This window comes from Urocitellus parryii, chromosome 3 (assembly GCF_045843805.1).
Source record: "Urocitellus parryii isolate mUroPar1 chromosome 3, mUroPar1.hap1, whole genome shotgun sequence".
Classification (NCBI taxonomy): Eukaryota; Metazoa; Chordata; class Mammalia; order Rodentia; family Sciuridae; genus Urocitellus; species Urocitellus parryii.
The window spans coordinates 211,650,239-211,677,234 of NC_135533.1; the positions used below are offsets into that span (position 1 = coordinate 211,650,239).

A 26,996-nucleotide genomic window follows, 5' to 3' on the forward strand; every position below is an offset into this window, starting at 1 on the left:
ATCCCTTCTCTTATACTATATCTACTCTGGAAGAAGAATCTCTGGTGGAGGGAGAAAGTGAAAGGAAATAGGAGTGTGATTCTGGAAGGGTCCCTTCAGAGAAGAATGCAAGAAGTTAGACTACAAGAAGAACTTCCTAACAAGGCAGGGCAGGACAGGAACTTTGTAAGGGCCTTTTAGTTGGAGAATTCTCAGCTTCCGATGTCCCTGGGAAGGGAGGAGGGTTTGCTTGGGGAGATTTCCTCTCCTTGCCCCATCACGGGGGGGGGGGGGGGGGGGGCATCTCTTTCTCAAGCCAGATGGGGCCCCACCCCCTCCTCTCCAGGGACACAGAGACTCTTTGTCTGAGGAGGCCGAGGCTGAGAGAGAGGCGGTTCCTGCGTCTCCCATGAGGGGGGCATTTCAGGGCCCAGGATACGCCCCTTTGGTTCCTTTCTGGGGAAAGTTCCCTCACACCTCTCACCCTGCAGGTCTGCACTTGTCTAATTGCACAGAATCCCTCCCTGACCCCAGGGGCCTCTTCAGCTGGGGGGGGGGCTGCCAGCTGGGTGAGGGAGGCTCTCCTTCGCCCCAGGAATGGAAGGAATCCATCCCTCTCCCCTGGTGGTAATGTTCTGCTTTGGGTAGGTCACACTTCCCCATTTGGTGAGGATTTAGGACAGGGCGGGCACCCATTTGGGCACCTGAAGGAGCGGGAGGTGAGGACTAGGCATGGAGGTGGACTCTTTATTCAAGGATTAAAAATTAGGGGGAAAGTGAGCATTTTGTTTTGGAATCCGTGCTGGGAGTTTGGGGTGCTATCAAGACACCCAATTCTGGGATTCGGATGGAGAGATGAAGGTTTAGGGTAAGTGAAGACCTGATTTGGGGTGAGGTTTGAGAGAGGACAAGGACTTCTTACTGAAGGTCCTGAAGGGAAGGCCTTGGGGTGCAGCTGGGACCTACTTTGTGGGGCTAAAGGACTGGGGTACCACAGGTGGGTGAGCATGGGGGTGAGCCTGCCTGCCCCCGGGTTGGGAGCCTGGGTGAGCCCGGAAGGATTTGGTAGGAGCTGCAAGTCCTGCTAATGCCAGGGCCCGGATGGAGGTGCAGGTTTTGAGGGGGCTGCTAAGAAGAAAGGGTTTAGATTGGTTAATGTGAACCCCGGATTCTAGCACTGGGTGGGAGTGACCTCCTCTTCCGCTGTGGGGTAGGTCGGAACGGCCCAGCTCCTGGTCCAGGGCTCCACCCCCCGCTGGCCAATCCGCGCTCAGTGAAAACTTTCCCAACTCCCCCTCCAGCTGTCAGTTCTCCCCCTTCCTGCGAGCGCTGCCTGGCCCGGCGCTGGAGCGCAGGGCGCGGCCAGGGCGGGGTCTCGGGCCGTCTCCTGCAGATCCCGACTGCAGCCGACCTCCGCGGGTGACGCGCTGAGCCTGAGGAGTCGCCGCACCCGCAGACGCCCCGTGCCGTTCCCCGCCTGGCGCACGGGCCGCGCTGGGATGGAGAGCCTCTGGGGCCTGGGCCAGCCGCGGGCCGGCCTCTGCCTGCTTCTGGCCGCGCTGCTGCTTCTGCCCAGGACGCAGGCCGGTGAGCCGGAAGGGAGACCATAGTACTTGGGTGCAGGACCCAGAGAGACCCCAAAGACCGGGCAGAGTAGGGCATGGGGGCGAGCGCAGGGGACATGAGCATTGCGTGTGAGCACGGTGAGGTGTGGGACACAAGTGTCTGACTCTGGGTGATTCGTGGGTGTGACAGCTGGAGGCGGGGGTTGTCCTGGGAGGGGTATGACTGTTTCCTGGCGGGTGGATGAAAATGAATGCAGTTTCTAGGTGTGTGTGTGTGTGTGTGTGTGTGTGTGTGAGAGAGAGAGAGAGAGAGAGAGAGAGAGAGAGAGAGAGAGAGAGAGAAAGCGTGCGCAGCGGTTTGGAGTGAGTGTGTGTGTGTGTGTGTGTGTGTGTGTGTGTGCGTGCGCGCCTAGATGTGGAGGTTGACCTTGACTGGTTGATTGGATGGTAGGGTGGTCCCCAGGAGGGTGTGTAATGGCAGATACGAGTGTGCAGTGTTGTGTCTGGGGCTGATTTGGGAAGTGATTGTGTGTTTGCTCCAGGTATGGTTGTGTGTCTCTGGGTGACCCCGGGAGGGCTGTAGTTGTGCTTTGGGGAACTAAGTCGTTGCCCATGAGAACATGAGTGGTCGGTTCTGAGATTGATAGTGAGTAGGGGTGAGCGTGGGAGCAGGCTATTCGGGGCGCCACAGTTCCCTTTACGCGTCCCCAAGTGGCTTCATCTCATTCTCCCTCTTCTTCCTTTGCCCCAATGGGCGCATGCTTCCCTTTCTCCCCAACCCCTCGCCCCTCCCCGACCCCGCGCTCCCTAGAGCCAACATCAGCACCATGGACAGGGCCTCGGGAGGGCTGCGGCGAGGGGCGAGGCGGGTGGGGCGCAGGGCGGGGCGGGGCGGAGTGCGGGTGGGGGCCGGCGGGGAAGTTGTTCCCCACCCCAGCTGCGCGAGCCTGGGGTGTTTTTCCCTAGGAATTTCTCAGGGGCCCCCCAGGGGTCCCGGGGGCCGGCAGGACTGGTGAGTCAGCGCTGACGCACGCCCAGCTGCGCGCATCTGGCCAAGAGCCCTACCGCATTTCGCAGGGTTAGGGGTGAGGGGCGCCCCAGGGGTCAAGGGGGACGTAGTGGCTCCTGAAGTGATGGATTTTCAGGGATTTCCTGATCTGGGGGACTGGCGGCTAGGCCCTCCCGGAAATCCCTCCCTAAGGTGAATTCAGTCCTCGACATACACACACCACACTTTCTCACTTTCTTTTAAGTCTAGGGAGGTGACTGACCATGTGGGTAATCCCCGATTGGCCTTTGCCCAATTCCCACGTCCACACATCCACATGGTCATGCAGTCTCATGCATCCACTCAGAATATAAGCCTCCTGAGACACTAGGAATGGAAACACCGTGGCCCAGCCCAGGCAGCCCATCAACCACCCCACACATGGTCACTGCTTTGGCCCATCTCCTACACATTTGAATTCTCACACTTACTTCCCCTGGCATCCATACAAACATGGCCAACATTTACAACCAAACACCCACTCGCTGACTTGGTCAGATTCTCCCATGAACCATGTGGTAGTAGTCTCCTGGCTGTAGAACCACAACCCCATCACACATCTGAGCCATCATGGTCACAGACCAACTTGCACAACCTGCAGGACGGCAGCTCACACGTGGATATCCACCCTTCAGCCATTCTCTTATCCATTCAGCCACCCACACTTGCACAATCTCCTGTGTGTACTTTTTTTCTCGCACACACTGACACCTCTTCTCTTCTACCTGAGTAGATCCCAACCATGTCCCAGTCTAGACCCTCCTGCCTGCCTCCCTCTGAAGCCTAGACCCCACCCAGTCTTTCCCTGGGGACTTGACCAGCGCAGCGGGGAGGGTTATGTGTGTGCGGGTGGGGGAGAAGCGTGGGCTGGTCCTTGACAGACCCCCACCTCCTGGCCCTGCAGGCAGGACTCAATGCCTCTTGTGTGTCTCCTTGTCATGAGGCCAACCATGGAAAGAAAGGGCAGTCAGTTTCCGAAAGGTCATTACAGAAGGGACACAAGATTGAAGCAGGAATCTTTTGGGTTAGATGCCAGGAAGGACTTTTGAAATGTGAATGAGCAGTTGCTGAGGGAGACCCCCTCATACTGCATGGAGGCTGGGGTCTGGGGCAGGGGAGAGTCTCTGGGCAGGGTGAGGTGGTGGATGTCAGTCCTCCCCAGGGCCCCAGGCTAGAGAAGGGGCAACCGAGATTGTTCCATGGGGGAGTGACCCTTGTGGTCAGCAGAGCCTGGGAGTCCAGATCTCAGTCCCAGGGGCCTGTAACTCAAATGCCTCTTAATGACAACCCAGCCACAAAACAAGCAATTAGGAGTGGGGGTTGGCAGGCAGGTTGGGGAGACAGGGCAAGGGGGGCGAGAGAGAGAGAGAGAGAGAGAGAGAGAGAGAGAGAGAGAGAGAGAGAGAGAGAGAGATTGATTTACATGCAGAACTATAGAGATAAAAAAGCACAGAGTTAGAGACCTGCAGATAGACAGAGATGGAAAGAACCAAACAACCAAGGTGCCGAGAGAGCAAGGGAGGGGGGTGGTTTGATTCAGAGTGGGATGCAGAGGACTGGGAAGATGGCACAGAAGGTGAGATCGAGAGAAAGAAGGAGAGAGAAGGAGAAGGAGGCTGTGTCAGGAGGGAACAGGGGCTGGGATGAGGCTCTGGAGTTTGGAGAGTGAGTGTTCGCCCCAGGAGGAGCTGGGATGAGGGTCTTCGTCTAAGCCCCTGTCCTCTCCATGTCTGGCCCCTACCCAGCTCCCAACGATGAGTTCAGCAGAGCTGCCCCTGGGGGGTGAGGTCATGGCAGACTCAGCAGAATTTAGCTCCTGCCAAGAGGCTGGGTCAGGGGGTTAGTGGGACAGTCTGCAGAGGGTGGAGGGGATGTGATCAGGCAGGGGCTTTGGGCCCAGGGGAAGCCCCCACCCGCCCCTGCCCAGGCCATGTGGTTTCATTTAACACTGGCCTGGCTGCCTCGGGTGGGGCTGGGAGGATGGCCTGGATTCGGATAGGGTTGGGCCAGACTGATCTATTCCTCTGCTGGGATGAGAGAAGGGGGAGGTTATCAGAGAGAGAGGTGATCAGAAGGAGGAGGTCAAAGTGATAGAACTGGGAGGTCACAGGTCAGATGGCAGAGACTGGGAAAGGCCAAGGGATGGGGTCAGTGGGTAATCAGAGGGAGAAGGCCAGAGGAAGGAATAGGAGAGAAGCCAGACGAGGGAGGTCAGATGGGAAGGTCAGAGGGAGGAGGTGAGAACGGGGAGCCCCAGAGGGAGGTGAGCAGGGATGGGCAGAGGAAGGAGACTCACGGTGGCGGGAGTTACAGGAAAGAGGTCATGGGCGATAGTGACCAAGGAGAAGGTCGGAAGGAAGTCGGGGTAGGTGATGGGCAGAGGAAGGGGGTCATGGGGGACGGTGGTCACAGGGCCATGTTCAGAGCAGCTGGGGGGCCAGGAGGAGGTCAGAGGGAGCAGGCAGGAGCAGAAGGTACAGGAGCCCCTCCTTCCCTCCCGTGTGCTTCCCCTGGCGGGGGACTCCAGGCATGGGAAGTCATCCCAGGAGCTGGTGCGGGGGAGTGGAGAGAAGGGGACAGTTTGGCTCTGGGGCTCAGGCCAGGAAGCTTTGATTCATCCCAGAACTAGGTCAGCTTTTTTTCTCACCAAAAACCAAGGGGGAAAAGAACCCCGGAGTCAACAGACTGCTCCAGGCGGAACATCTGTGCGGCGGAGGGGGGGGTTGCTGGTCCCAGGCCGCCTGCTTCTTCCGGAGCCATAAACACACTTGGGGTGGGGGGAGGAGGGGTCCCCAAACTTGAGCCCCTATCATGGAGTCCTGGGCTTGTTCTCACGACTCTCCGCACCCTGGCTTCTCTCTGCAGCCGATCCTGTAGATGTGCTGAAGGCCCTGGGCGTGCGTGGGGGCCAGGCTGGGGTCCCCGAGGGACCTGGCTTCTGCCCCCAGAGGGCTCCAGAGGGTGACCGAGCATTCAGAGTGGGCAGGGCCAGCAAGCTCAGCATCCCCACACGGGAGCTGTTCCCAGGTGAGTGCGGGCTCCTGGGTGTCCTCACGGGGGGGCGTGGAGCCCTCTAAGCCTCCTGAACTGCCCACTCCTTCTGTCCATCCAGGTGGACACTTTCCCGCCAACTTCTCCATGTTGATGACTCTGAGGGCCCAGCAGGCCAATCAGTCTGTCCTTCTATCTATTTATGACGAGAGGGGTGCCCGGCAGCTGGGTCTGGCACTGGGGCCAGGTCTGGCCCTCCTAGGTGACTCCTTCGACCCCCTGCCCCAGCAGGTCAACCTCGTGGATGGCCAGTGAGTATCCGAGGAGGGGTAGGGTCCAGGGAGGGTGAGGTGAGCAGTACCGGCACCGAGACCCTTCCCTTACAGATGGCACCGTGTGGCGGTCAGCATAGATGGAGACACAGCGACCCTGGTCGCGGACTGTGAATCTCAGCCCCCTGTGTCGGGCCAGAAGCCTCGATTCCTCAGCATAGCTGGACTCACTGTTCTGGGGACCCAGGACATCAGGGAGGAGACTTTTGAGGTAGAGGGTTCCGTGATAAGGGAAACCGAGGCAGGGGTGACAAACCTGGAGAAGGAATTGGAGAAGGGAAATGCCCAGCCTCGGCCCAGCCCAGGGGATGGGAGAAGCAAGTGTGAGGCTTGGCCATTGTGGGTGGCCGTGTGTGAGTGGAGCACACAGAGCCACAGACAGTGGGTCATGCTGTGCTGCGTGCTTGTCTGTCAGGGGAGCTTTCACTTGGGACGTGTGATGGAGACTGATCTGAGACAGGGCGGGTGACTGCTGTGTGCCATTGTGAGATGTGTCACCTCCAGGAGGCCAGGGACCTCATCTATCTCGTGCCCTTCCTGGAAGGACCTGCACAGGGTAGCATCTCACCGTGTGCCTGCGTCAAGGGACCAATGCACCTTCAGTGGGGCATCGTGGGTGTGGTTTGTGGGGTGATGTGATGAGGCACAGATAGCACCTGGGCTTCTCTGAGTTGCAAGGGTTTGCTGTGATGCGGCTGCCGTCCTTGTACCTAGGGTCTCTGGGCGGGGGGAAGCGCCAAGGCTGCATGCCAGGAGGTGGGGGACCGTGCCAAGGAATGGGTGAGTCAGCCTGTGTCCCTGTCCCCACCCCACCCTCTCCCAGGGAGACATCCAGGAGCTGCTGATAAGCCCAGACCCTCAAGCTGCCTTCCGGGCCTGTGAGCAGTACCTGCCTGGCTGTGACAACCTGGACCCCGTGACCACAGGGGTGAGTAAGGGACTGTGACCTCAGGTCACAGTCTGAGCCGCCCCTGGCTCCAGGTGGCAGCAGGAGTGAATTCTAAAGTCCCCAAAGATGGGGTTGAACAACCTCTGACCCCAAACAGACCCCAGGCAGGACTGGCCTTGGACTCAAGGCACATAATGGAGTGGTCCTTGACCCCAGGTCACCAGGTTGAGAACTAACAGGTCCTGCGCCAGCATTGGTGACCTAGGTGACAGAGTAATAGCTTCTCCACTGGGGGACGCTCTAGACCTGACGTGGACCCTCCTTCCAGGCCCCGCAGGGCGAGCCAGAGACCACCCCTCCTCGGCGCAAGGGCAAGGGGAAAGGGAAGAAGAAAGGGCGAGGCCGCAAGGGGAAGGGCAGGAAGAAGAAGGACAAGGAAGCCCCGACCCTGGGAGCACCTGCCGGCTCCCTGGAGAACCAGGTAAGGGGCCTGCACTTGTCACTTCGGCCTCTGCTGCCCGACTTCTGGCCTCCGATTCCCTCCTCTGGCCCTGGTTTGGAATCCAGCCTTAGACCTGAGCTCCCACTCCCCTTAGCTGACCGCCAGCTGATGACCATCTGGGGTGGGGTGACCCTGTCTTGTGGGCTTTCCTAGGCCTGCTCCCCAACCTCCAGTCCTGGGGGTCTCCCCCAGATGACTACCTGATTATTAGGGGGGTTTGATGAGGGCTACTATTTAGGGGAGTCACTGGCTGGGGTGAATCATGAAGGGTTCATTGATTAGTGTGTCATTTTTTGGGGGTGGGGTTCACCAACTGGGGTCATTGGTGAAGACTATTCCTTGGGGCAGTTCCTAATGGGGGTACTACTTGGCTTCCCTGATAGGGAGTGCTGGTCAGGAGGGTCACTGAAGAGGGTCAATATTTGGGATGATCCCAGTTGGGGGTCACTGTAGGAAGACATTAATGGAGTTCATTGTCGATATTTTTGGCGTCCCTTGTTTAAGGTTAATGGTTAGGAGTCATTAGTTTGGAGGTTTTGTTGGGGGGTCACTAGAATGCATAGTGGGGTCACCCATTGGGGTCATAGTTGTAGGGGTGATTTTCAGGGGATCATGGACGGAGTCATAGTTTGGGGTCTCTAATGGGTTATCAGGAATTAGTGTTCAGGATCCTTGGCTGGGGAGCATTAGTTGGGCAAGCACTCCATGTTGGAGGCTCACTGGTTGGAGGAATAATTGATCAAAGGTCACTGGAAGAGTTGATTAGGTAGGGGAGGCACTAATTAGTGCTTATTGTTGGGGGATATCCCTGGCTGGGGGTCTCTGGGAAGATCACTGGGTGGAGGAGTACCTGGTTGGGGCCGTTGATGGGAATCACTATGGAGGGTCACTTATAGGTCACTGGCTGTAGGAGTCATTGGGGTCCATTGCTGGAGGTCATTAGCTGGTGGGTCACTGAGTAGAGGTCCTTGGCACAGGTCACTGGGGACTTTAGTCAAAAGGTCACTGGTTGAATCACATCTCAGTTCCAACCTTTCTGGCCCTTAACAGAGATACCATGAATAGTACGCCCCTTCCCAGCCACATCCTCAGCCCCAGCCCCTCACTTGGGCCCCGACTGCCCTCTTCCTCTGCCTTGACCCAGTTCTTGTGCAGCTGTTCAGGCCAGAAGGAGCTGGCCGACTGTGGCCTGGCTGGCTGACTGCTGAGTTCTGCCTTGGGAGAGGACATGTGGGATAGGCTTCCGGAGTCTGGCCCTGAGTCCTGGACCTTGACCTTGACCACTGAGCTCTGGAGCCAGCCTGGTTCTGCCTCTCTGGCTTTTGAATCTGGCTCAGCCCTGTTCCTCCTCCATGCAGGATGGCTCCCCCTGCTGGCCGTCCTGGTCCAGACCCCAGGGGCTGGCCTCCATGTTCTTTGGGAATCCTCCTGTGTCCCCCTCCCCAGAATGAGAGGTCCCTGAGGTCAAGGCCTGGCTCCTCCTTTGCTTCCCTTGTGTTTCAACCGGCCTGACCCCAGACCTGACACTTCCTCCATGCCTGCTCCAGACCTCTATGGATGTCCCCAAGATTGAGACGCCGGTTCCAACTCTGCCTCCAACTCCCACGCCTTTGGTCTTCACCACCACTGTGACTGTGGGCGGCAACGTCACCCTCCTGGAGGTCGGTGGGAAGTGGACGGTGCTGGAAGGGGTGGGCCCTGGGGTAGTGTTGGTGGCGGCAGACAATAAGGAGGCCAGGGACAAACTTTGACTGTCCCAATGTCCTCAGGGGGGACTGGATGCTGAAGGTGGAACCCAGCTAGAGACTCCAGAGCTTGAAGCAGAGAGGGAGGAAGAAGAAGGAAGCGGCCCCACCATGGGTCCCCAGTTCCGGGCAGCAGAACAGCCTTCACAGGCTGAGTTCCAGATCTTTCCTGTGAGTCTGGGGCCGTGGGGGTCTGGTTAGGTGCAGGGGAAGGGACTCCTCTCGCGAGCCCCAGGGGCCTCATTCTTTCTCTTGATTCTGTTTGTCTTGCTTTGAATGCCTTCCCACGACCCCCGTGCAGTGCAGACCCCAGGGCCTACAGTGTGACAGGGACTGTGTTAACAGATGACTCTGCGGGTAGGGTGAGGCACTGGGCTTTCAGACTAAGCGCATGAGAAACCCCTTGAAAGGGAACGTCTGACTTGGAGGTCTCAGAGCAATCTCCGCCTGCTCGATGGCACACGGACAGTAGGGGGAGCCAGAGAGGCAGAAGAAGCCTGTGGTCCAGGCAAGACAGGAGCCAGATTTGGGTTAGGCTCCATTTTGGCCTTGCTGCTGGAGTGGAGAAAGGTAGATATGCCAATGGGACTATTGAATAAGGGGTGTCCTCTAGCCTTGTGACAGGGGAGTGGAGAGTCAAGGCTCTCAGTCTTCATGTCTCGAATTGCCAACACCTGGGTGACATCCAATGGCCATGTTAAAAGGGGGATGGCTAGAAGATTCTGGAGTTCAGGGGAGACTGTCTAGGCTGGAGAGAAAGACTTGGGATGCCTCAGCAGAGAGATGGTATCTTTAACCAAGATACTGGAATGAAATTACCTAAGAAAAAAAAATGCAGACAGAGCTGGGGACCCAGATTCTAGCCTTGGTGTTGGACAGAGGAAGGGGCAGAGTGGTTACCAGCCCTGCACCAAGGACTGTGTTCATCACTCATCTTTACGTGGGAGGGATGCAGCTGACTTTACAGGTGACCCAGTGATCTGTAACTGGCCAAAGGGGTTGAGTAAGTTCCCAGTGTCACTGCGTAAGAGGCAAGAGGCCGATCCAAGTTAGGACACTCGGGAGTTTGTGCCCTTGACCTTGATGCAGCTTTGTCAGGTTGACGGAGGAGACTGAACGTCTCAGCCTAGGCTCTGTGGGTGGGCCTTGTGTGTTTGGGGGACAGGGAGTGGGCTCACCTCTTTTTCCTCTCTACCTCCTCTCCAGGGTATGGGAGAGAAGGGTGCAAAAGGAGAACCTGCAGTGATAGAGCAGGTGAGGACCTGGGGCAGCAAGGGGCTGAGGGGGCCACTGGAACAGGGGTCACACACCTCTCTCTCTCTCCAGGGGCAAAAATTTGAGGGACCTCCAGGAGCCCCAGGACCCCGAGTGAGTACGGGCTTCACGGCCTTCTTGCTATCTTTGTAGAGGGGCTGTTCCAGTCCCCAAAGTGGGGTGTCGTGTTGCCTGATCATGTAGTGGCCACTGGACATTGGAGGCACAAAGGACATGTCAAAACAAGGGTTGGGACACAAAATTGGGGGTTGATATGGATCACTATTGAACAGGGTAGCAGGAATGGCTAGGAGGTAGAACAGAGGTCAGCCTGGGGTCAGGGGCCAGGAGGGTTGCAGTTCAGCTTAGCTTTGCATTTCCGGTGACTTCTGTTTCTCCCTCCCCAACAGGGGGTGGTGGGCCCATCAGGCCCTCCTGGCCCCCCAGGATTCCCTGGGGACCGCGGCCTACCGGTAAGAGACTGTCTGTCTTCAGTGCGTGAGCTTTCAGGTTGGGAACCTGGTGGTTTGAATGTGGGTCTCAGGGGCTGGGCCTGGAGACGCCATCTGGAGTTGGTGATCTTCTGCTGATCTCTCTCTCCATCTGTGATAAAATTGGCCCTTCTTCTGCTTCTGGGGGCCAGTCCCCTGCTTTTCTCCCTGGGCCTCTGTTTCTGCATGTCTTCCGTCTGTCTCTCTCCCTATATCTTTGTCTCTGTCTGTCTCTCTGTCTCTCCACCTCTCTTCCCCCATCCTTCATCTTCTCTGTCTCCCTTTCTCTGTCTTTGTCTCTCTCTGTCTCTTCCTGCCTCCGTCCATCTTTCTCTGGTGCCCTCTCTTAGGGGCCTGCTGGCCTCCCGGGAATTCCTGGCATTGATGGGATCCGGGGCCCACCGGGCACTGTCATCATGATGCCGGTAAGGAGATGGGGTGGCACAGCCTTGGGGAGGAGATCCCTGATCACAGAGGAGGCCTCTGCTCGGGACTGCCCTCACCATCATTGCTCCTTAGTTCCAGTTCGCGAGCAGCTCCCTCAAAGGACCCCCAGTGTCCTTCCAGCAGGCCCAGGCTCAGGCGGTACTGCAACAGACTCAGGTGAGTGGGATGGGGGAGTGTTCATGGGAGAGATGGCAGAAATGAGGGATAATGAAGGTCTGCCCAGGAGACAGGGTGGCAGTGTCTGTTTCCTGAGATGCATGTCTTGGTTTGTCTTCTGTTGCTATAACAAAATACCCGAGACTGGGTAATTTATAAAGAAGTGTATTGGGGTCATGGGTTCTGGAGGTTGGGAAATCCAAGAATATGGTGCTGGCACCTGCTCAGAATCTGGTGGGGACCTTCTTGCTGTGTTATAGCACAGCAGAGGGCATCACACGGCAGGACAGAGCAAGTGTGCCAGCTAGGACCTCTTCCTCTCCTTATAAAGCCACTAATGTCATTATGCAGTCCCACAATCATGACCTCATTTACTCCCAATCATGTCTCAAAGGCCCCACCTCTAAATACCATTAGTATATAAACTGGGGTTCAATTCTGACACATGAACTTCTGGGGGGCACGTTCAAACTGTAGTAGTGCCTTTGAGGGGATCTTGTTTGGGGGTCTTGGGGGAAACTCTTGGTCCTGTTGTCCTCTTCTCTCCAGCTCTCCATGAAAGGTCCCCCCGGCCCAGTGGGGCTCACTGGACGCCCAGGCCCTGTGGTGAGTAAGGGGTCTGCAGAGAAGAGGGGCAACAGCCGTGGAGAGGGGTCACATTCCTCCAACCACTTCCCCGTCTCTCCTTCCCCAAGGGTCTCCCTGGATACCCAGGTCTGAAGGGAGAAGCAGGAGAAGTGGGGCCACAGGTGAGTCTGGAGGGGAAGGGTCTTCCCCCAAGGCCACAGGTTAAAGTGACCGCTGGGGAAACTATCCCGGGGCCGGGGTTTGCAGTTACTGCCTTCCCTGGTGAGTGATTTAAAGTGAGTCCTCCCTTCTTTTTATCCTTCCTTCCTTCTTCCATCTTTTCTTTTGCTTCTAGGGTCCCCGAGGACTGCAGGGGCCTCCTGGGCCACCTGGTCGAGAGGGCAAGATGGTGAGCACCTTCCCGGTCCCCAAGCTACCTTTTGCCCTTTCCTCATGACCCAACAGGCACCGGGGCTCTGTGCCTCCAGGGTCCGCTGGGGTCCCTGAGGCTGGCAATGGAAGCTCAGGAGTAGGGCCAAGGTCCTAGAGTCAGGGGGGACGTTGGGACAGGAGTAACCCTCCACCTGAGGTCTAAAGTGGAACCAGGAAACTGGCAGGGAAGAGTGTTCCGGGCAGAAGGAACAGACCAGCACCCTGGAGGAACTGATCAACACGACAGTTCCGGGTGGCGACCGAGGCCGGGAGGACCACAGCAGGGCCATCGTGGAGGCTGCAATGGGAATGCTCAATGTTGACGATGATGGTGACTTGGGCTAGAATTAGGGGGCTGGGGATAAGGAGTTATGGAAGACCCCAGCCAAGAGTCCAGAAATGATGGCAGATCTCTTGATGATGATGACGAGAATGTAGTCGAGTTCCTGATTTGGGGACGGGGTCCTGGGGGGCTTTATCCCTGACACTTGGGCTCACTTTCCTCCTAGGGCCGCCCTGGAGCAGACGGGGCCCGCGGTCTCCCGGGAGACACAGGACCTAAGGTAGGCCCCAGGGCCGGGTTGGGAGGCGGGCGCTGTCAGGATCAAGGACCCGGGCTCAGCTGGGGTTTCTCTGGACAGGGCGATCGGGGCTTTGACGGCCTGCCAGGGCTGCCTGGTGAGAAGGGCCAAAGGGTGAGTGTGCGAGTCTCCCCACAGCCAAGCCCCCTTCCCAACATGTCCTCTCTCCTTTCCTTCCTGAGCACCAGAGCCTTGACCCGGTGCCTGAGTCCTCACGCCTCATGCCCCACCTCCTTTCCCAGGGGGGGTCTCCCCTGCATGATTCCACCCTCCCCTCTGTGCCCCCCTCCAGGGTGACTTTGGCCGTGTGGGACAACCTGGCCCCCCAGGGGAGGATGGTGAGAAGGTAAGTTTGGAGGGTGCTTGGAGGAGAGTCTGGGTGACGATGGGCAAGGAGGAGGGCCTTTGAGAGCTGGGTGGGGAATGGGCTCTGCCCTGGAGCATCAGGGAGCCCTGGGTTGGGGGTGGGGGCATCTCAAGGGGAGCAGGAGGTGGACTTGGGAGGACACACCTAGACCTGGAGTCAGGAGCCTGAGGAGGATCCGTGCCCTCACACTGTGGGATCCCAGGGATCTCAGTAAAACCTAGATCCCTTCAGCTGACCCCCTGGGGCTGCCCAGAGGAGGGGAGATGCTGCTCCAGAGTTGGGCTTCCCCCTCTCCAAATAACGGCCTTTCTCACAGGGAGCAGAGGGACCCCCAGGGCCCACTGGCCAGGCTGGAGAGCCAGTAAGTATCAGGGAGCCTGACCCCGCTCGCTTGGTACAGGGCAGAGAGTGGGAAGTCCTAGGGCCCCCGGATTCCTGCCCACACCCCTGAACTCCCAGGACTGCAGGGTGGTGCTGGGCTAATACTGCTCTTTCTTTCAGGGACCCCGTGGACTGATTGGCCCCAGGGGCTCCCCCGGCCCTCTGGGACGCCCGGTGAGAATGTCGTCGGCCCTGGCGTCCCTGCCTTTTCTTACCTGTCCCCCTGTGCATGTCCGTTTCCGTGGCCTGGTAGCTCTGTCTGCTTTTCCTTTCTGCCTGTACCTCTCAGTGTTTTCCTCTCAGGCGCCTGGCTTGTCCCCAGTCCTGGTCTCACATCCTCTCTTTCTCCAGGGTGTCACCGGAAGTGATGGTGCTCCGGGTGCCAAAGGCAATGTGGTAAGTGTCCTGCCATCTGAGCCTTGGCCCTTTCCACTCCCCGAGCTCATAATCGTCATATCCTTGTCTGCCCCTGTGACCCATCATGTCCGCCTTGCTGACCCTCAAGGCCATGACCCGGTGTCAGTGAGCCCTCATTCTCTCCACAGGGTCCTCCAGGAGAACCAGGTCCTCCAGGACAGCAGGGGAACCATGGGTCCCAGGTTGGAACTTAGACCTCGGACATCTCCCAGCCTCCCAGCCTCCCAGCCTCCCAGCCTCCCCAGCCTCCCCAGCCTCCCCAGCCTCTGCACTCACTGCTTTGTTCTCAAGCCTCACCCCCTCCCTTTATGTTTCTAGGGAATTCCCGGCCCCCAGGGGCCCATTGGCACTCCTGGGGAGAAGGTGAGTGACCACTCTACCCATCGCCACCTCCTCATGTCATTCTCCGCCAACTCTGTGGTCAGGAAAATCCTTGCACCAGGGCCCCTCTGTCAGTCTGGGCTAGTGATGAATGGCCACATTCCCTAAGTCAGCCGAGAGGTACAAAGTATCATTGTGGGGAAAGCCGCTGTGAGGAACGGAAACCACCAAGGCCAGACCACATAAGGGGGCCTTGTGAGGATACAGAGGACCCCACAGAAGCCTTAAACAGAGGGGGTTTCTAAGACGCACAGGCACAGTAGCCCCTTCCCAGGGCCCGCGTTCTTCTCCTTGTTTCCTTGCACATCTGTGCCCATGTCCCCTGGCAGACAGGCTGCTTTCTGCACATGTCTGTTTGTCCCCACCCCCTGCCAACTGCTATTTCTGCACAATCCTCAGCTGCGGTGTGACCATTTCTGGCTCCAGCTCCCCATGACCTTAGATCTCCATCTAAAGCCATGCCATCCATCATGGTTCTGTCTCTTGCCTCTCAATTTCTGAAGAGAAGTGGATTGGCTCAGATGGGCCCAGTGGTCCGTCTTTGGACCTGGTAAATGCTTGCAGGACCAGGAGGTTACCTCATGCCTGCCTAGACCCACCCTTCTGCAGATGGAGCTCGGGGTGGGGGACACTTTTAAAGAAAGGGGTGTGGCTGGGAAAACCGCCACCCTACCCCACAGCCTCTCTTACACTGTCGCTTTGTTTTGTGCTCAGCTTGGAACTTTGGGCCTCCTGCGGGCTAAGCAAATATTCTTTTAACTCTGGGCTCCATCCCTAGCCTCTCCTGCTGGTTTACATCCCTTCTCTCTAGGCTCTCAGGGGAGGAGGATTTTCTTTTCCTTTTTTAAACATGTAAATTCATATATATTCATATATATGGCCACACCTAGCCTCGAACTTACAATCCTCCTGCCTCAGCCTCTGGAGTAGCTGGGATTACACGTGCATCCCCGCAGCTGGCTAGATGAGGAGGACTTTCCATACTCCAGGAGAGCAAGGGGCTCACCCAGGGCCAGCCAGCAAGTTGGGGCAGAGCTGGGGTAGATTTCCTGGCCAGAGGCACCATTTTTTTGCTAATTTGGAGGCAGCTGCCTGTCTGCAGAGAAAAACCCTGCTGCAGGACTCTGGGTCCTGCCCCCTGTCTCCCTCTGCTATTGGTCTTCTTTCAGGGTCCCCCAGGAAATCCAGGAATTCCAGGCCTCCCAGGAGCTGATGGCCCTCCGGTGAGAATCAGGGGCTGGGACAGGGAGGAAGGATAAGGGACAGGCTGGCAAATGTTGGTCTTTGATGACTTAGCGTGTTTCTTCTTCAGGGTCACCCAGGCCATGAGGGTCCCACAGGAGAGAAAGGGGCCCAGGTGAGTGGCCAGGAGGAGGCTGGTTTGGGGGAGGAGGGTTGACAGACAGGGCCAGGAGTCTGGGGCCAGTGAGGAGGGCCATGGCACTGGACACACAGGGCGGGTGGAACAGGGTGACACTGGCCTTCTCTTCCTCTCAGGGTCCCCCAGGATCGGCAGGCCCTCCAGGCTATCCAGGAGGCCGGGGCGTGAAGGTAGGTGAACCTTCTGGCTGTGCCTAGAGAGGCATCAATGGGCCAGGCATGATGGAGTGGGAACGGGGTTTGGATCTGAGCATTCCGTAAGCCCAGTGATGTCGAGGTACAGTTACATACACAGGAGACTCTTTTATCCACCATTTCCCTTTCCAAGATTTCTGGTACTCATGGTCAACCTCAGCCTGAAACTCTTAAGTAGAAAATTCCAGAAAGAAACAACATAAGTTTTAAATTGCATGCCATTCTGAGGAGTGTGGTGAAATGGTGAGCCATTCTGCTTTCTCTCTCCCAGTACGGGAATTGTCCCTTTATGCAGAGTATCCACGCAGTATAAACTACCTCCTCATTTGTCACTTAGTAGCTGTCTTGGCTGTCAGATTGGCTTTCACAGTATCACAGTGCATTTGTTCAAGTAACCCTTATTTCACTTAATAATGGCCCCAGAGTGCAAGAGTGTTCACGCTGGCATTTCACATATGCCAATGAGAAGCTGTAAAGTGCTTTCTTTAATTGAAAAGGTGAAAGTACAATGAGATATGTTTGGGGGCGTATATTGTTATAATTGCTATAAAATGATTAATTATAACAGTTTATCATTATAATTGTTCTCTTTTATTATTAGTCACTGTTGTTAATATCTTTGTGTGACTAATTTACAAGTCAAATTTTATTATAGGTATGTACACAGAGAGGGGGAAGAAAAACATAATATATGCAGGGCTCAGTCCTTTCTGTGGTTTCCAGCAACTGCTGGGGCCCTTGGGTGAATGCCCTGTAGATAAAGAGGAACAACTGTGGTTGTGCCTGTGTTGTAGCTGAATCTAGTTATATTGCAGCCCAGGCCAGAGAACAATTGTAGCCAAGTTTAGTTACATTGTGGTCAAGTTAATTACCCTGGGGCTGGAGCTAGTCATGCTATTTCCAAACACAGTTGTATTGTATCCAAGTGCAAGTTCATGGTAGCCTCTGAGCTCACAGCTCTGTTGCAGCCAGATGCAACTCCCAGAGTTTGCAGGGAGCTGGCCTCCCGGCTTGCACTGAGCCGTCTCCCTGACACCAAGCATGGCCTCCTCACCGCCAGCACAATGGGGAACATTCCTCTGCCTTCGGAGTGAGCCTGGAGTCTGGAATGTTCATCTTCCTCCTGCCAGAAGGAGCTGTGGACACAGTGTCCCTGGGAAATGGGAATCAATTTACTTGGAGATCTCGCCTTCCCTGTGCACCCCACGTGGAAGACCTTGGGAGGCGGCCAGTGGCTGAGGGGGGAGGGGATGCACCCTGCAGGCTCTGGGGAGAGGTCATTTCCTCCACGGCTGTCCCCTGCCCTCTGGTCCCAGCATCCTTCTGGTTGTTCCAGGGCAGGGGGCCGAGCCCGGGGCTCTCTGAAGCAGAGGAGCCCCTGAGAGCTTCTTCCTTTGTTTTTCAGGGTACCTCTGGGAACCGGGGCCTCCAAGGAGAGAAGGGCGAGAGGGTGAGAGGGACGAGACCCTTGGAGGGGGGAACCCCCATAATGGGGCCCTGGCTGTGTCTGTCCCCGAGGCCCTGCCTTCTGACCTCTGTCTCTCTCTCACCCAGGGAGAGGACGGTTTCCCTGGATTTAAGGGTGATGCGGGGCCCAAAGGTGATCGGGTAAGACAAGCTCCTGATGAGGGGTTGGGTGGGTCTGGGGGGCTTTGGGCTTTGGGGAGACAGAGGGGGTGAGCTGGGGCTAAGGTGGGGCTTGAGGGGCAGGAAAAGCAAAAGTCGAATTCAGTGCCTCTTCTTTCTGTTCCAGGGGCACCCAGGACCACCAGGTCCCCGGGGAGAGGATGGTCCGGAGGGGCCAAAGGGGCCAGAGGGTCTGGAGGGAGAGGAGGGCCCCCCAGGGGCAGCCGGGGAGAAGGTGAATAAATGTTGGTCCCTTTCCGTTCTCTCTCCCCAGTCCTTTGCTACTGTCCCCTGTTTCAGCAAAGACGCTAGATAAGCACTCCACCCTGCCACACCCCCAGCCTGTGCTCTTTGATCTCTGACCACAGGATGTTTCTACCTCATTGTCACCCCCTCGGTTCCACAGCTCAGCATCTGAGCAGGCCCACACACATCTTATTCCAGACCCGCAGTCACCACGTGCAATAGGCATTGATCCCCGCTTTTACAGGTGAGGAATCTGACCTTTGTTCTGAACTCTCTCTGCAGGGCAAGCTTGGGGTGCCAGGTCTCCCAGGTTACCCAGGACGCCCAGGACCTAAGGTAAGAAGCCAGGGAGCTGGGGGTTGGGAGGATCACGGGGTCAGGGACTAATATATGGGGGGCCCAGGTTGTGGTCTGAGTGGTGGGCTGTCGACCTCATGAGCCACTGAGAGAGTATAAAACATGGGCTTTGGCATCAAATGGAGTTAGGATCAAATGCTCACTCCTTATCAGCTATATAACCTTAACCAAATATTTTGAGCCCATTTTTTTCAGCTGCAAAATAGAGAGATACCAGTAGTATTATCCTCATCAATTTGATGATGATAAAACTATGTGATCCTTATTTGTGTAATCAGAGTTGGCTCATCAGCCAAGTTCATGAAGGGGGATGTATGAGCCTGTCTTCTGTGGCTGTAACAAAACACTTGAAGCTTGGTACTTTGTAAAGCAAAGAGGTTTAGCTCACAGTTTTGGAGGCTGCAAGTCCAAGATCAGTTGGCCCCATTGGTTTAGCCTTTGGTGAGGGTTTTCCTGGCTATATCCCTTCCTGGTATATGGCATCATGGCAGAAATGCATGCAAGAGGAAGAGATGCCATGGCAAGACAGGAACCCAGAGAGAGAGACAGAGAGAGAGGGGCAGGTGAGGGGCCAGTCTTACTCTTTTATAACAACCCTCTTGTGGGAACTAGCTGGGCTCCCAAGAGAACTGCATTAATCCTTTCCCATTAATCCCAGTGACATAAAGACCTCCCTCTAGGCCCCACCTCTTAAAGAATCCACCACCTCACTATGACCACACTGACCACAAAGCCTCTATCCCAGGAGCCCGTGGGGGACAGACCACATTCACCTCCCACAGGAGGTAATCATACATAATTCAGATATTACATATCTTGGATCTATTGGACCTGATAAAGTGTACTTATACAAAATGTACTTAGATAAAAACATACGTCTCTTTGCCAACGTCTTGCTGGATGAGCACACGAGGAGGTTTATCTTTCTGCCTGCACCACGCCCGTGTTACATCATGGGCGACTCATCCTTTCTGTTTACATAAAGTACATCCGGGTCTTAAAGACACTCCAAACAAATCTGAGTGCAGGGTTCTTGCAGAGTCTCCCATTTTCGCCCTCTGGAGCCGATGTGGAGATCTGACCGACACCCACTTACTGGGACAGCACCTTGTGTGTATGCCTGTGACTTTCCGTCAGGGTGCGTCTTTTCCGCTCGACTCAGTTTTGACGGACATCCTTCTCTTCCTACGATAGCCCATCCATTCTCACACATCTCCATCGAATTGCATGACCTGGGTGGCAAGCACAGGGGACCTAAAAGGGCTTGGGGGCAGATTCAAGACACCCCGGTCACCTTAGAACTGAACCCCTGCAAAGGGGAGGTTCGTGGGGATTCGAGGGCAGCATCACCGCAGAGCCCAGTGGACATGTTACTGGCTGTTGAGCAATGCGTTTCCCAGGAGTCAGGACAGACGGTTAAGACCAGGTCAATAAAGTCATCATAAATAACAAGGCAGGACTCCAGCCAGCCTCGCTCATGTCACCATCAAGCCACGCTCATGTCACCATCAAGCCACACTCATGTCACCATCAAGCCACGCCTGCGATAAGTTTGTCTAGCTCCCAAGTTTCCAGTCGTGATCAAGTGGCCCCATTTCTTGGGGTCTCTGGTAGGGGTGCTGATGGCAATGGCAGGAGAGCAGAGTGGAGAACATGGCTGCCCTCGTGAGCCGGCAAGTGGGGTGGGGGGAGGGGGAGGGGCCGACCAGGGTGCCCATCCTCTTCAAAGGCACGTGCACAGTGACCTAAGGACCTCCCTCTAGGCTCTGCCTGTTAAAGTTCACCACCTCCCAAGAGCCCACCTCAGGGAGCCAGCCCTGAGCACATGGGTCCTTGAGGGACACTCATCAGAACCATAGCAGGCAGCTGTTTCTTGAGCACTTACTAGGTGCCAAATGGGACTTGACGCTCGTTCTGGGAAGGATTCTCCCGAATCCTCTCCCAAACCTTGTGAGGAGGGCACTGTTGGTGTCTCCAGGTGACAGATCAGGAAACGGAGGGTCAGAGAGACTCAGCCCCTGGTCCAGAGCCACACAGCTGGGGAGGGGTGGATCTGGGATCAGACTCAGACCAAATGATGGAAGGTCAAGGACACAGGCAAAGCTCTCGGTGAGTGTCTGTCGCAGCGCTGGTGTAGGAGAGGGGCGTTCTGACCCGTAGTGGAAGTGCCTCCTGTCAGGCAGGCCTGGTAAGAAGCTGATTCACCAGTAAGAAGCTAAGATTCTGGCAAATCTCGGTGGGGACGTGAGCAGAACTCTTGAAGCGTGTAGGGACCCACCATGTGGTCCTGTGGGGAAGGACAGGGTGGCCGTGGGGTGGGATTGGAGCCGGAGGGCACCACACACTTGCTGGGCAACTTGGGCAGGTGTCTGTCCTGGTCTGGACTCAGCTGCACAGCGGTGGCAGGGGGCGGGGGCAGCAGAACCTGGGGATATTTTCCCCCTGGGGAGGCAGGGTCCTTCCAGGAGGTTTGGGACACACGACTGGCAGATGACATGCCATTAGCAGATGCTGAATGGCACTCACCGTGGGCCACACAGTCGGCCCGTGAGTCAAGTCCTCGTCTGGGAAACAGACATGGGATAAGTAAGAAAGTGAATGAAGTCATTTCAATCCCGTGTCCCGGGAAAAATACCACAGGTGACAGGCCCAGGGTGACTTGTAGGAGGTGGTGGTCAGGAGGGTGGCCAAAGGGCATCTGAGGGCTGGAGTCGTAGCTTAGTGGTAGAGCACTTGCCTTGCAAGGGTGAGGCCCTGAGGTCAATCCCAGTACCACAGAAAAACAAATAAAGGCATCGAGTCCATCTACAACTAAAATAAATAAATGAAAGGTCGCCTGAGATCCAAACCATGCCGAGTACCTGGCTTTCTGGGCCTGGGAGGGGAGTATTTTAAGCAAAGGGAGCAGTCTGTGCAAAGACCCTGAGGCAGGAACATGCTTCTGTGCCTAAGCAACATGGGGGAGGCCAGTGTCTTCAGCGGATGGAGAAGGGGAAGGCAGAGGGCTGCCTTGGAGGGTGCTGGGGCTGGAGGGACCCAAGGAAGCCACTGGAGTCAGTGGCCCAGAAAGGTTGAATCCCCCGACCAGGCCCTGCTGACCCCCTCTCACTTCTCTGCTCTCTCCACTCAGGGATCTATTGGATTTCCGGGGCCCCTGGGACCATTAGGAGAGAAAGGGAAGCGGGTGAGTGGTGATCCAGGGGGTGGGAGAGGGAAGGGCCAGCTGGAAGGGCAGGGTGGCGGCGGTGCTGGGCCGGGTCTGTGTTAGAAGCACTCCATGCGCAAGGCAGGGCGCGGGTGGTGATCCTGGTGCTGCCTGCCTCCCGCGCCCTGCCTTACGCCCGTAGCCCAAGCGGGTGTGTGCTGTGGCCCCTGCGCTGGTGCTGGGGTGCGCTCGGGTTGCCCCTGCATGCGCATGGTGTGACTGCACATGCGCGTGTGCAAAAGGGTGTGGATACACGCACGTGTACCTGCTCCTGGCATCGCCGTGTGAGGTCGGGGTGGGTGCTCGCGGGGTGTGGGCGACTGGGCTGTTGACCAGGACATGTCCTCATGGAGTCTGGGCGTGTGTTTACGCGGGGTGTGGGCGGCCACCTCTGGTGGTGTTCCGCGTGACAACGGTGTCCACGCGGGTGCAGGTGGTGGTGTGCTTGGGCCCTGTAGGTGCCATCAGACCCGGAGTGGGTGGCCGTGATCTCCCACGCTGTGTGTGCGGGAGGCTGTGAGTGTGCGGCAGGCGTGTCTGGGCGTGGCGGGTCATTGTCCCTCTGTCCCCTGACCCTCTCTGCTTGCCTCACCCGTTGACTTCTCAGGGGAAGGCCGGGCAGCCAGGAGAGGAAGGAGAGCGGGGACCCCCAGTGAGTGTGCGGTGCCCCCACTGCTGGGCCAGGGGGCAGGGCTGGGCGGAGGGGCTGGGAGAGGGTGGGGGAGGCCTTGGGGAGTCAGGAGGGTCCTGGGGGCGCTGGGCAGCGGCTCCTTCACCTCTCAATTCTTTGCTTTCCTCTGTGCAGGGCTCCCGTGGGGAGAGGGGGCAACCAGGCGCCACGGGGCAGCCAGGCCCCAAGGTATGGGACCAACGGCTCCCCTCACTGCCCCATCCTGGGGTCACCCCCAATGGCCCTCCCCAGCTGAGCTTGTTCTGGGGTCTGAGCCTCATTCACTCTGTCCTAGGGTGATGTGGGCCAGGACGGGTCCCCTGGGATCCCCGGAGAGAAGGTGAGTGTGTGTGTGTGTGTGTGAGAGAGTGATTCTGAGCAGGGGACAAACTCTGGGGTGGGGGGACATTAAAATACACTGGAAAGAGCGCAGTCTCAAAGTCAGGAGAGGGCCATGGGTCCACATGCCAGCTCTGCCGCTAGCCAACTGTGTGACCTTGGGCAAGTCTCTTAACTTCTCTGTGCCTGGATTTCCCCCTCTGTGAAAGGGGAATGGCCACAGCCTCCCCTCCCCCAGGAGGGTTGCGGTGCTGAGTGGGATGACTTGGCTGGGAGAGTGCTCAGCCCGAGCCTGGCAGGCAGCAGGCGCTCCCTAGGTGCCCGCTTCTGGTTTTTGTTTTTGGTACCATGGATTAAACCAGGGTGCTTAACCACTGAGCCACATCCCAACCCTTTTTAATATTAAGAGACAGGGTCTCGCTAAGTTACTTAGGGCCTGACTCACTTGGCCTCAAACTTGTGATCCTCCTGACTCAGCCTCCCAAGTCACTGGGATTCTAGGCTTGAGCCCCGGCGCCCGGCTTTGTGTGCTGGCTCTTAAAGTCATGATGAGTTAATGGTTTCTGGTTCCATTTCAGGGCCTCCCTGGTCTACAAGGCCCCCCAGGATTCCCGGGGACAAAGGGCCCACCTGTGAGTAAGGTCACCCTGATTGGGGTTTGGGGAGGGGAGAGGTTCTGCATCTGTACCCCAACTCTCTCTGGCCTTGTTCCCTAGGGCCCCCAGGGGAAAGACGGGGTACCAGGGCACCCTGGACCGAGGGGAGAACTGGTGAGTGACCCATTGACCTCTGACCCCTGACCTGTCCGGTCCTCCCTTTCTCCCTCCCACGTGACACCTCCATCTTCTTTCTCTCCACAGGGCTTCCAAGGTCTGACGGGCCCACCGGGACCCGCCGGTGTGCTGGGTCCTCAGGTCAGAGTGGGCCCCACATACTGCACCCGTCGGGGGACACTGTGGGCTGGAAGCTGGGGATCTGACCGCCCCCGCGGCCACCCCCATTCAGGATGCACCCTCCTGCTCTCCAGGGAAAGATAGGAGACGTGGGGCCTCTGGGCGAGCGGGGGCCCCCGGGCCCCCCGGGACCTCCTGGCGAACAAGGTCTCCCGGGCTTGGAAGGCAGAGAGGGGGCCAAGGTGAGACCCCCGTGACCGGCCATCCATATCGAGTGGCCCCCAAGTGCCCCCGGGGGCCCCCGGGCCACTCAGGGCTCTGACCAGCCTGTGTGGGGGGCCAGAGTCGGAGGGGAGACCCCCGAGCCTGACTCCTCCCTGGACTCTGCAGGGAGAGGTCGGACCCCTGGGACCCCTTGGAAAGGAGGGGCCACCCGGGCCCAGAGGCTTCCCTGGCCCCCAAGGCGCCCCTGGGGACCCCGTGAGTATCCCTTGGGGGCCCCGTTTGTGCCTGGCTGGACGCAGAGGAGGGCGAGGGCTCGAGGGAGAGACGTGGCCTCCTAGGTGGGGGCAGCCCGGAGCCTAACAGAATGGAGGCTGGGGGCCCCAGAGGAGATGGACCCCAGACTCAGCGCTTGGTCCCAGGAAGGGGGTGGCGACTGCGTCCCCCAGAGTGGAGACGGGACCTGGGCTTCCCTGGGGGTCTCCTGACTGTGAGTCATCTCCTTCCTCAGGGACCCATGGGTCTGAAGGGTGACAAGGGCCCTCCTGGCCCTGTTGGGGCCAATGTAAGTACAAGTACCTCTGCTGGGTGGGGAGGGGGGTGGGAGGAACTCGGGGGGATCAGAAGCTTGGCACTGTCATGCTTCAGCCTGCTGTCTTTGAAGTCAGATGGGCCTGGGGCTCACCCAGTCCTGCCACCCATTGGCTGGGCAGTTGTACCACTGGTGAGCCTGTTTCCTTACATGTAAAATAGCTGTGATGACAAGCTTCCTTTTTTTTTTAATCATAAGCCTTAATGACATGACCTGTTTGCATTAGTTTGTCTTATATTGTTATAATGACATGCCTGAGGCTGGGGAACTTTATAAAGAAGAAAGGTTTACTTTAGCTCATAGTCCTAGTCCAAGGTCAAGGGACTGCCCCTAGTGACGGCCTTCCTGCTGGCAGAGTCCTGAGATAGTTGAGAGAGAGTGCATGTCTGTATGTTTGGTCTCTCTCCTTTTTCTTATAAAGCCACCAGGATTCAGTTGGGGAATACATCCTAAGAATTTTATCTAACCCTAATAATTTCAAAGGCCCGCCTCTGAGCACCATAGTCAGATTAAGTCTCTGCCCTGCCAATCCTCACAGTGGGGATCACGTTTTAACACATGGACCCCGGGGGCCAACACACTCCACCAATGGCGCCACCCAACAAATGCCACCTGCAGCCTGCAGCGTGGATCCTCTCTGGTGCTGACCTTCTAGCACAGTTAGTGACGTGCCGTGAGGCCAAACGGGAGAGTTTGTGGAGTCTAGGGGACAGCAACTTAAACAGGCCGGTCAGGGAAGGGCTCCCTGACAGGTGACACTGGAGCTGACACCTGAAGGAGGAGAGCAGGGAGCCCGTGGGTTCTGGAGGGGGGTGTTCCGGGCAGGAGGAACAGTCCCTGCAAAGACCCCGAGGCAGGACCATCCCTGACGTGCTGAGGAGCAGCAGGGAGGTGCCTGTGCCTGGGCTGAGTGCGAGGAGAAGAGTGAGAGGAAGCGAGGGCAGGCAGCAGGGGAAGGTGGGAGCCACGGAGGGTGATGAGGAAGGAGGGTCGTGCCTGGACTTGGGTGCCCCAGGGTGCCCTCGGCTGCGGTGAGCAGGGAGCAGGTTACTGTGATGCTGGGGACAGCAGGTCCAGCGGGGAGACCGCTGACCCTCCTTCCCGTCCGCAGGGCTCTCCCGGTGAGCGGGGTCCTGTGGGCCCGTCAGGTGGTATTGGGCTTCCTGGTCAAAGTGGAGGGCCAGGCCCGGTGGGTCCTGCAGGAGAGAAGGGGTCCGCGGTGAGTGTCCTGCCCACACCAACCCTCAGCGTCTCAGGACCCGGCTCCTGAGGAACATGGCGGCCCTGACCCCCCACTCTCCCCCACAGGGAGAACGAGGCGCCCCCGGCCCCACCGGCAAAGATGGGATCCCGGGGCCCCTGGGGCTTCAGGGACCTCCCGGAGCTGCTGGGCCTGCTGGAGAGGAGGGGGACAAGGTGAGGGGGACAGAGAGGCCGGTCGGGGAGGCTGGGTGGAGGAGGCTGGGTCCTCCTTCACCCTGTTTTCTCTGCAGGGAGAAGTGGGTCCCCCTGGTCACAAGGGGAGCAGAGGCGACAAGGGAGATGCGGTGAGTGGGGACCCACTGACGGGTGGCCCTCAGAGGGGGGAGGAGAGGCCGGCGTGGGGGGTGGGCTGCCTCCTCCTGCCCCGTGTCCACGCCTCCACCCAGCTGCCCCGGTCAAGGGGCCACAGACGAGGAGACGGGGCCCCGGGAGCTGGGAAGGCATCGGGGGTCCCCGCCTCTCCTGTTCCTTGGTGGCGTGGGCCTCCCTCTGCTGTGACCCTGCTGGGCCTGGGAACGTTCTGTTCCCAGCTTCCCCCAGAACTTTCGCTCCAGTAACCCGAGCTGTGCCCCGGGCCCCGGGGGACACCTAGGCCAAGATCCTGATGGGCCGGGCTCAGGCAGACACCTGTCCCTGACCCCATGGGCTGGGGCTCGGAGTCAGGTTGGGGAGGGAAGTTTTAAGTGGGGGTGGGCGGGGAGGTGTTGATTGACATTTCCAGAGCCCCCCCCCCCCAACCTGGAACCGAGACGATTTTCTATCTGTCCCTTCCCCAGGGCCCACCGGGACCGACAGGGATACGGGGTCCTGCAGGACTCCCCGGCCCCCCGGTGAGTGTTCCCAGCTTTGTGACCCCTGACAGGAAGGGAGAGTGTCCCTCTGTAGGACCCAGTCCCAGTCTCCGCCCAACCCTGTTTACCCCCAATGCCGCCGTTGACACCCAGTGTGGACTCACCTCCATCCTCAGCCCCAACCTCAACCCTGCTCCTGACCTTGACCTCCATCCAAACTCAAGCCTGATGTTTAAATGCCACCTAAACCTAGCCTCGTCCGACCCTCCACCCCACCCTGACCTCTGCTGAACCCAGATCCGAACTTGAACTTGGAATTGGACTCTGGCCTGTCTCCGTCAGTTTTCTGTTGCTGACTAACGGAGACCTGGTAATTTATAAAGAAAAGAGTTCTGGGGGCCGGGGTAGAGTTTAGGGCAGCTCAGTGGCGGAGCATTGGCATGGTGTGCAAGGGTCCTGGATTTCATCCCAAGCACCCCACACACAGCCACAGAGGTTTGCTGGGCTTGTGGCTCTGGAAGCCGTGAAGTCCAAGGGCCTGGGGCTGGCATCTTCAAAGGGTTGTTCATCACCTGGCGGAGGGCAGCACCTGGGAGACGACAGATCACGTGGGCCAACCTGGGCCATCATGGGCCAACTCTCATCATCCAGGGCCTGTCTCCAAACACCATTCACACAGGAACCTGGCGATT

General features: G+C 57.7%; 1 protein-coding gene across 1 annotated transcript in view; it reads left to right on the forward strand.

Annotated features, from left to right (window-relative positions):
- Nucleotides 1-1,301: 1,301 nt before the first annotated feature.
- The window catches only part of Col5a3 (collagen type V alpha 3 chain), a 38,265-nt gene continuing 12,570 nt past the window's right edge, over nucleotides 1,302-26,996 (forward strand). The window contains exons 1-45 of the mRNA XM_026399636.2: nucleotides 1,302-1,566; nucleotides 5,458-5,619; nucleotides 5,705-5,894; nucleotides 5,970-6,126; nucleotides 6,739-6,843; nucleotides 7,133-7,285; nucleotides 8,854-8,967; nucleotides 9,076-9,222; nucleotides 10,258-10,305; nucleotides 10,378-10,419; nucleotides 10,716-10,778; nucleotides 11,147-11,221; nucleotides 11,316-11,399; nucleotides 11,949-12,005; nucleotides 12,095-12,148; nucleotides 12,322-12,375; nucleotides 12,908-12,961; nucleotides 13,040-13,093; nucleotides 13,272-13,325; nucleotides 13,663-13,707; nucleotides 13,848-13,901; nucleotides 14,079-14,123; nucleotides 14,273-14,326; nucleotides 14,463-14,507; nucleotides 15,695-15,748; nucleotides 15,838-15,882; nucleotides 16,023-16,076; nucleotides 17,506-17,550; nucleotides 17,655-17,708; nucleotides 17,854-17,961; nucleotides 18,255-18,308; nucleotides 21,460-21,513; nucleotides 22,142-22,186; nucleotides 22,340-22,393; nucleotides 22,500-22,544; nucleotides 23,122-23,175; nucleotides 23,260-23,313; nucleotides 23,404-23,457; nucleotides 23,571-23,678; nucleotides 23,827-23,916; nucleotides 24,170-24,223; nucleotides 25,362-25,469; nucleotides 25,559-25,666; nucleotides 25,744-25,797; nucleotides 26,290-26,343. Of these exons, the coding sequence (XP_026255421.2) occupies nucleotides 1,479-1,566; nucleotides 5,458-5,619; nucleotides 5,705-5,894; nucleotides 5,970-6,126; nucleotides 6,739-6,843; nucleotides 7,133-7,285; nucleotides 8,854-8,967; nucleotides 9,076-9,222; nucleotides 10,258-10,305; nucleotides 10,378-10,419; nucleotides 10,716-10,778; nucleotides 11,147-11,221; nucleotides 11,316-11,399; nucleotides 11,949-12,005; nucleotides 12,095-12,148; nucleotides 12,322-12,375; nucleotides 12,908-12,961; nucleotides 13,040-13,093; nucleotides 13,272-13,325; nucleotides 13,663-13,707; nucleotides 13,848-13,901; nucleotides 14,079-14,123; nucleotides 14,273-14,326; nucleotides 14,463-14,507; nucleotides 15,695-15,748; nucleotides 15,838-15,882; nucleotides 16,023-16,076; nucleotides 17,506-17,550; nucleotides 17,655-17,708; nucleotides 17,854-17,961; nucleotides 18,255-18,308; nucleotides 21,460-21,513; nucleotides 22,142-22,186; nucleotides 22,340-22,393; nucleotides 22,500-22,544; nucleotides 23,122-23,175; nucleotides 23,260-23,313; nucleotides 23,404-23,457; nucleotides 23,571-23,678; nucleotides 23,827-23,916; nucleotides 24,170-24,223; nucleotides 25,362-25,469; nucleotides 25,559-25,666; nucleotides 25,744-25,797; nucleotides 26,290-26,343 (3,348 nt within the window). The 5' untranslated portion in view covers nucleotides 1,302-1,478. The remainder of the gene's footprint in view (nucleotides 1,567-5,457; nucleotides 5,620-5,704; nucleotides 5,895-5,969; nucleotides 6,127-6,738; nucleotides 6,844-7,132; nucleotides 7,286-8,853; nucleotides 8,968-9,075; nucleotides 9,223-10,257; nucleotides 10,306-10,377; nucleotides 10,420-10,715; nucleotides 10,779-11,146; nucleotides 11,222-11,315; nucleotides 11,400-11,948; nucleotides 12,006-12,094; nucleotides 12,149-12,321; nucleotides 12,376-12,907; nucleotides 12,962-13,039; nucleotides 13,094-13,271; nucleotides 13,326-13,662; nucleotides 13,708-13,847; nucleotides 13,902-14,078; nucleotides 14,124-14,272; nucleotides 14,327-14,462; nucleotides 14,508-15,694; nucleotides 15,749-15,837; nucleotides 15,883-16,022; nucleotides 16,077-17,505; nucleotides 17,551-17,654; nucleotides 17,709-17,853; nucleotides 17,962-18,254; nucleotides 18,309-21,459; nucleotides 21,514-22,141; nucleotides 22,187-22,339; nucleotides 22,394-22,499; nucleotides 22,545-23,121; nucleotides 23,176-23,259; nucleotides 23,314-23,403; nucleotides 23,458-23,570; nucleotides 23,679-23,826; nucleotides 23,917-24,169; nucleotides 24,224-25,361; nucleotides 25,470-25,558; nucleotides 25,667-25,743; nucleotides 25,798-26,289; nucleotides 26,344-26,996) is intronic.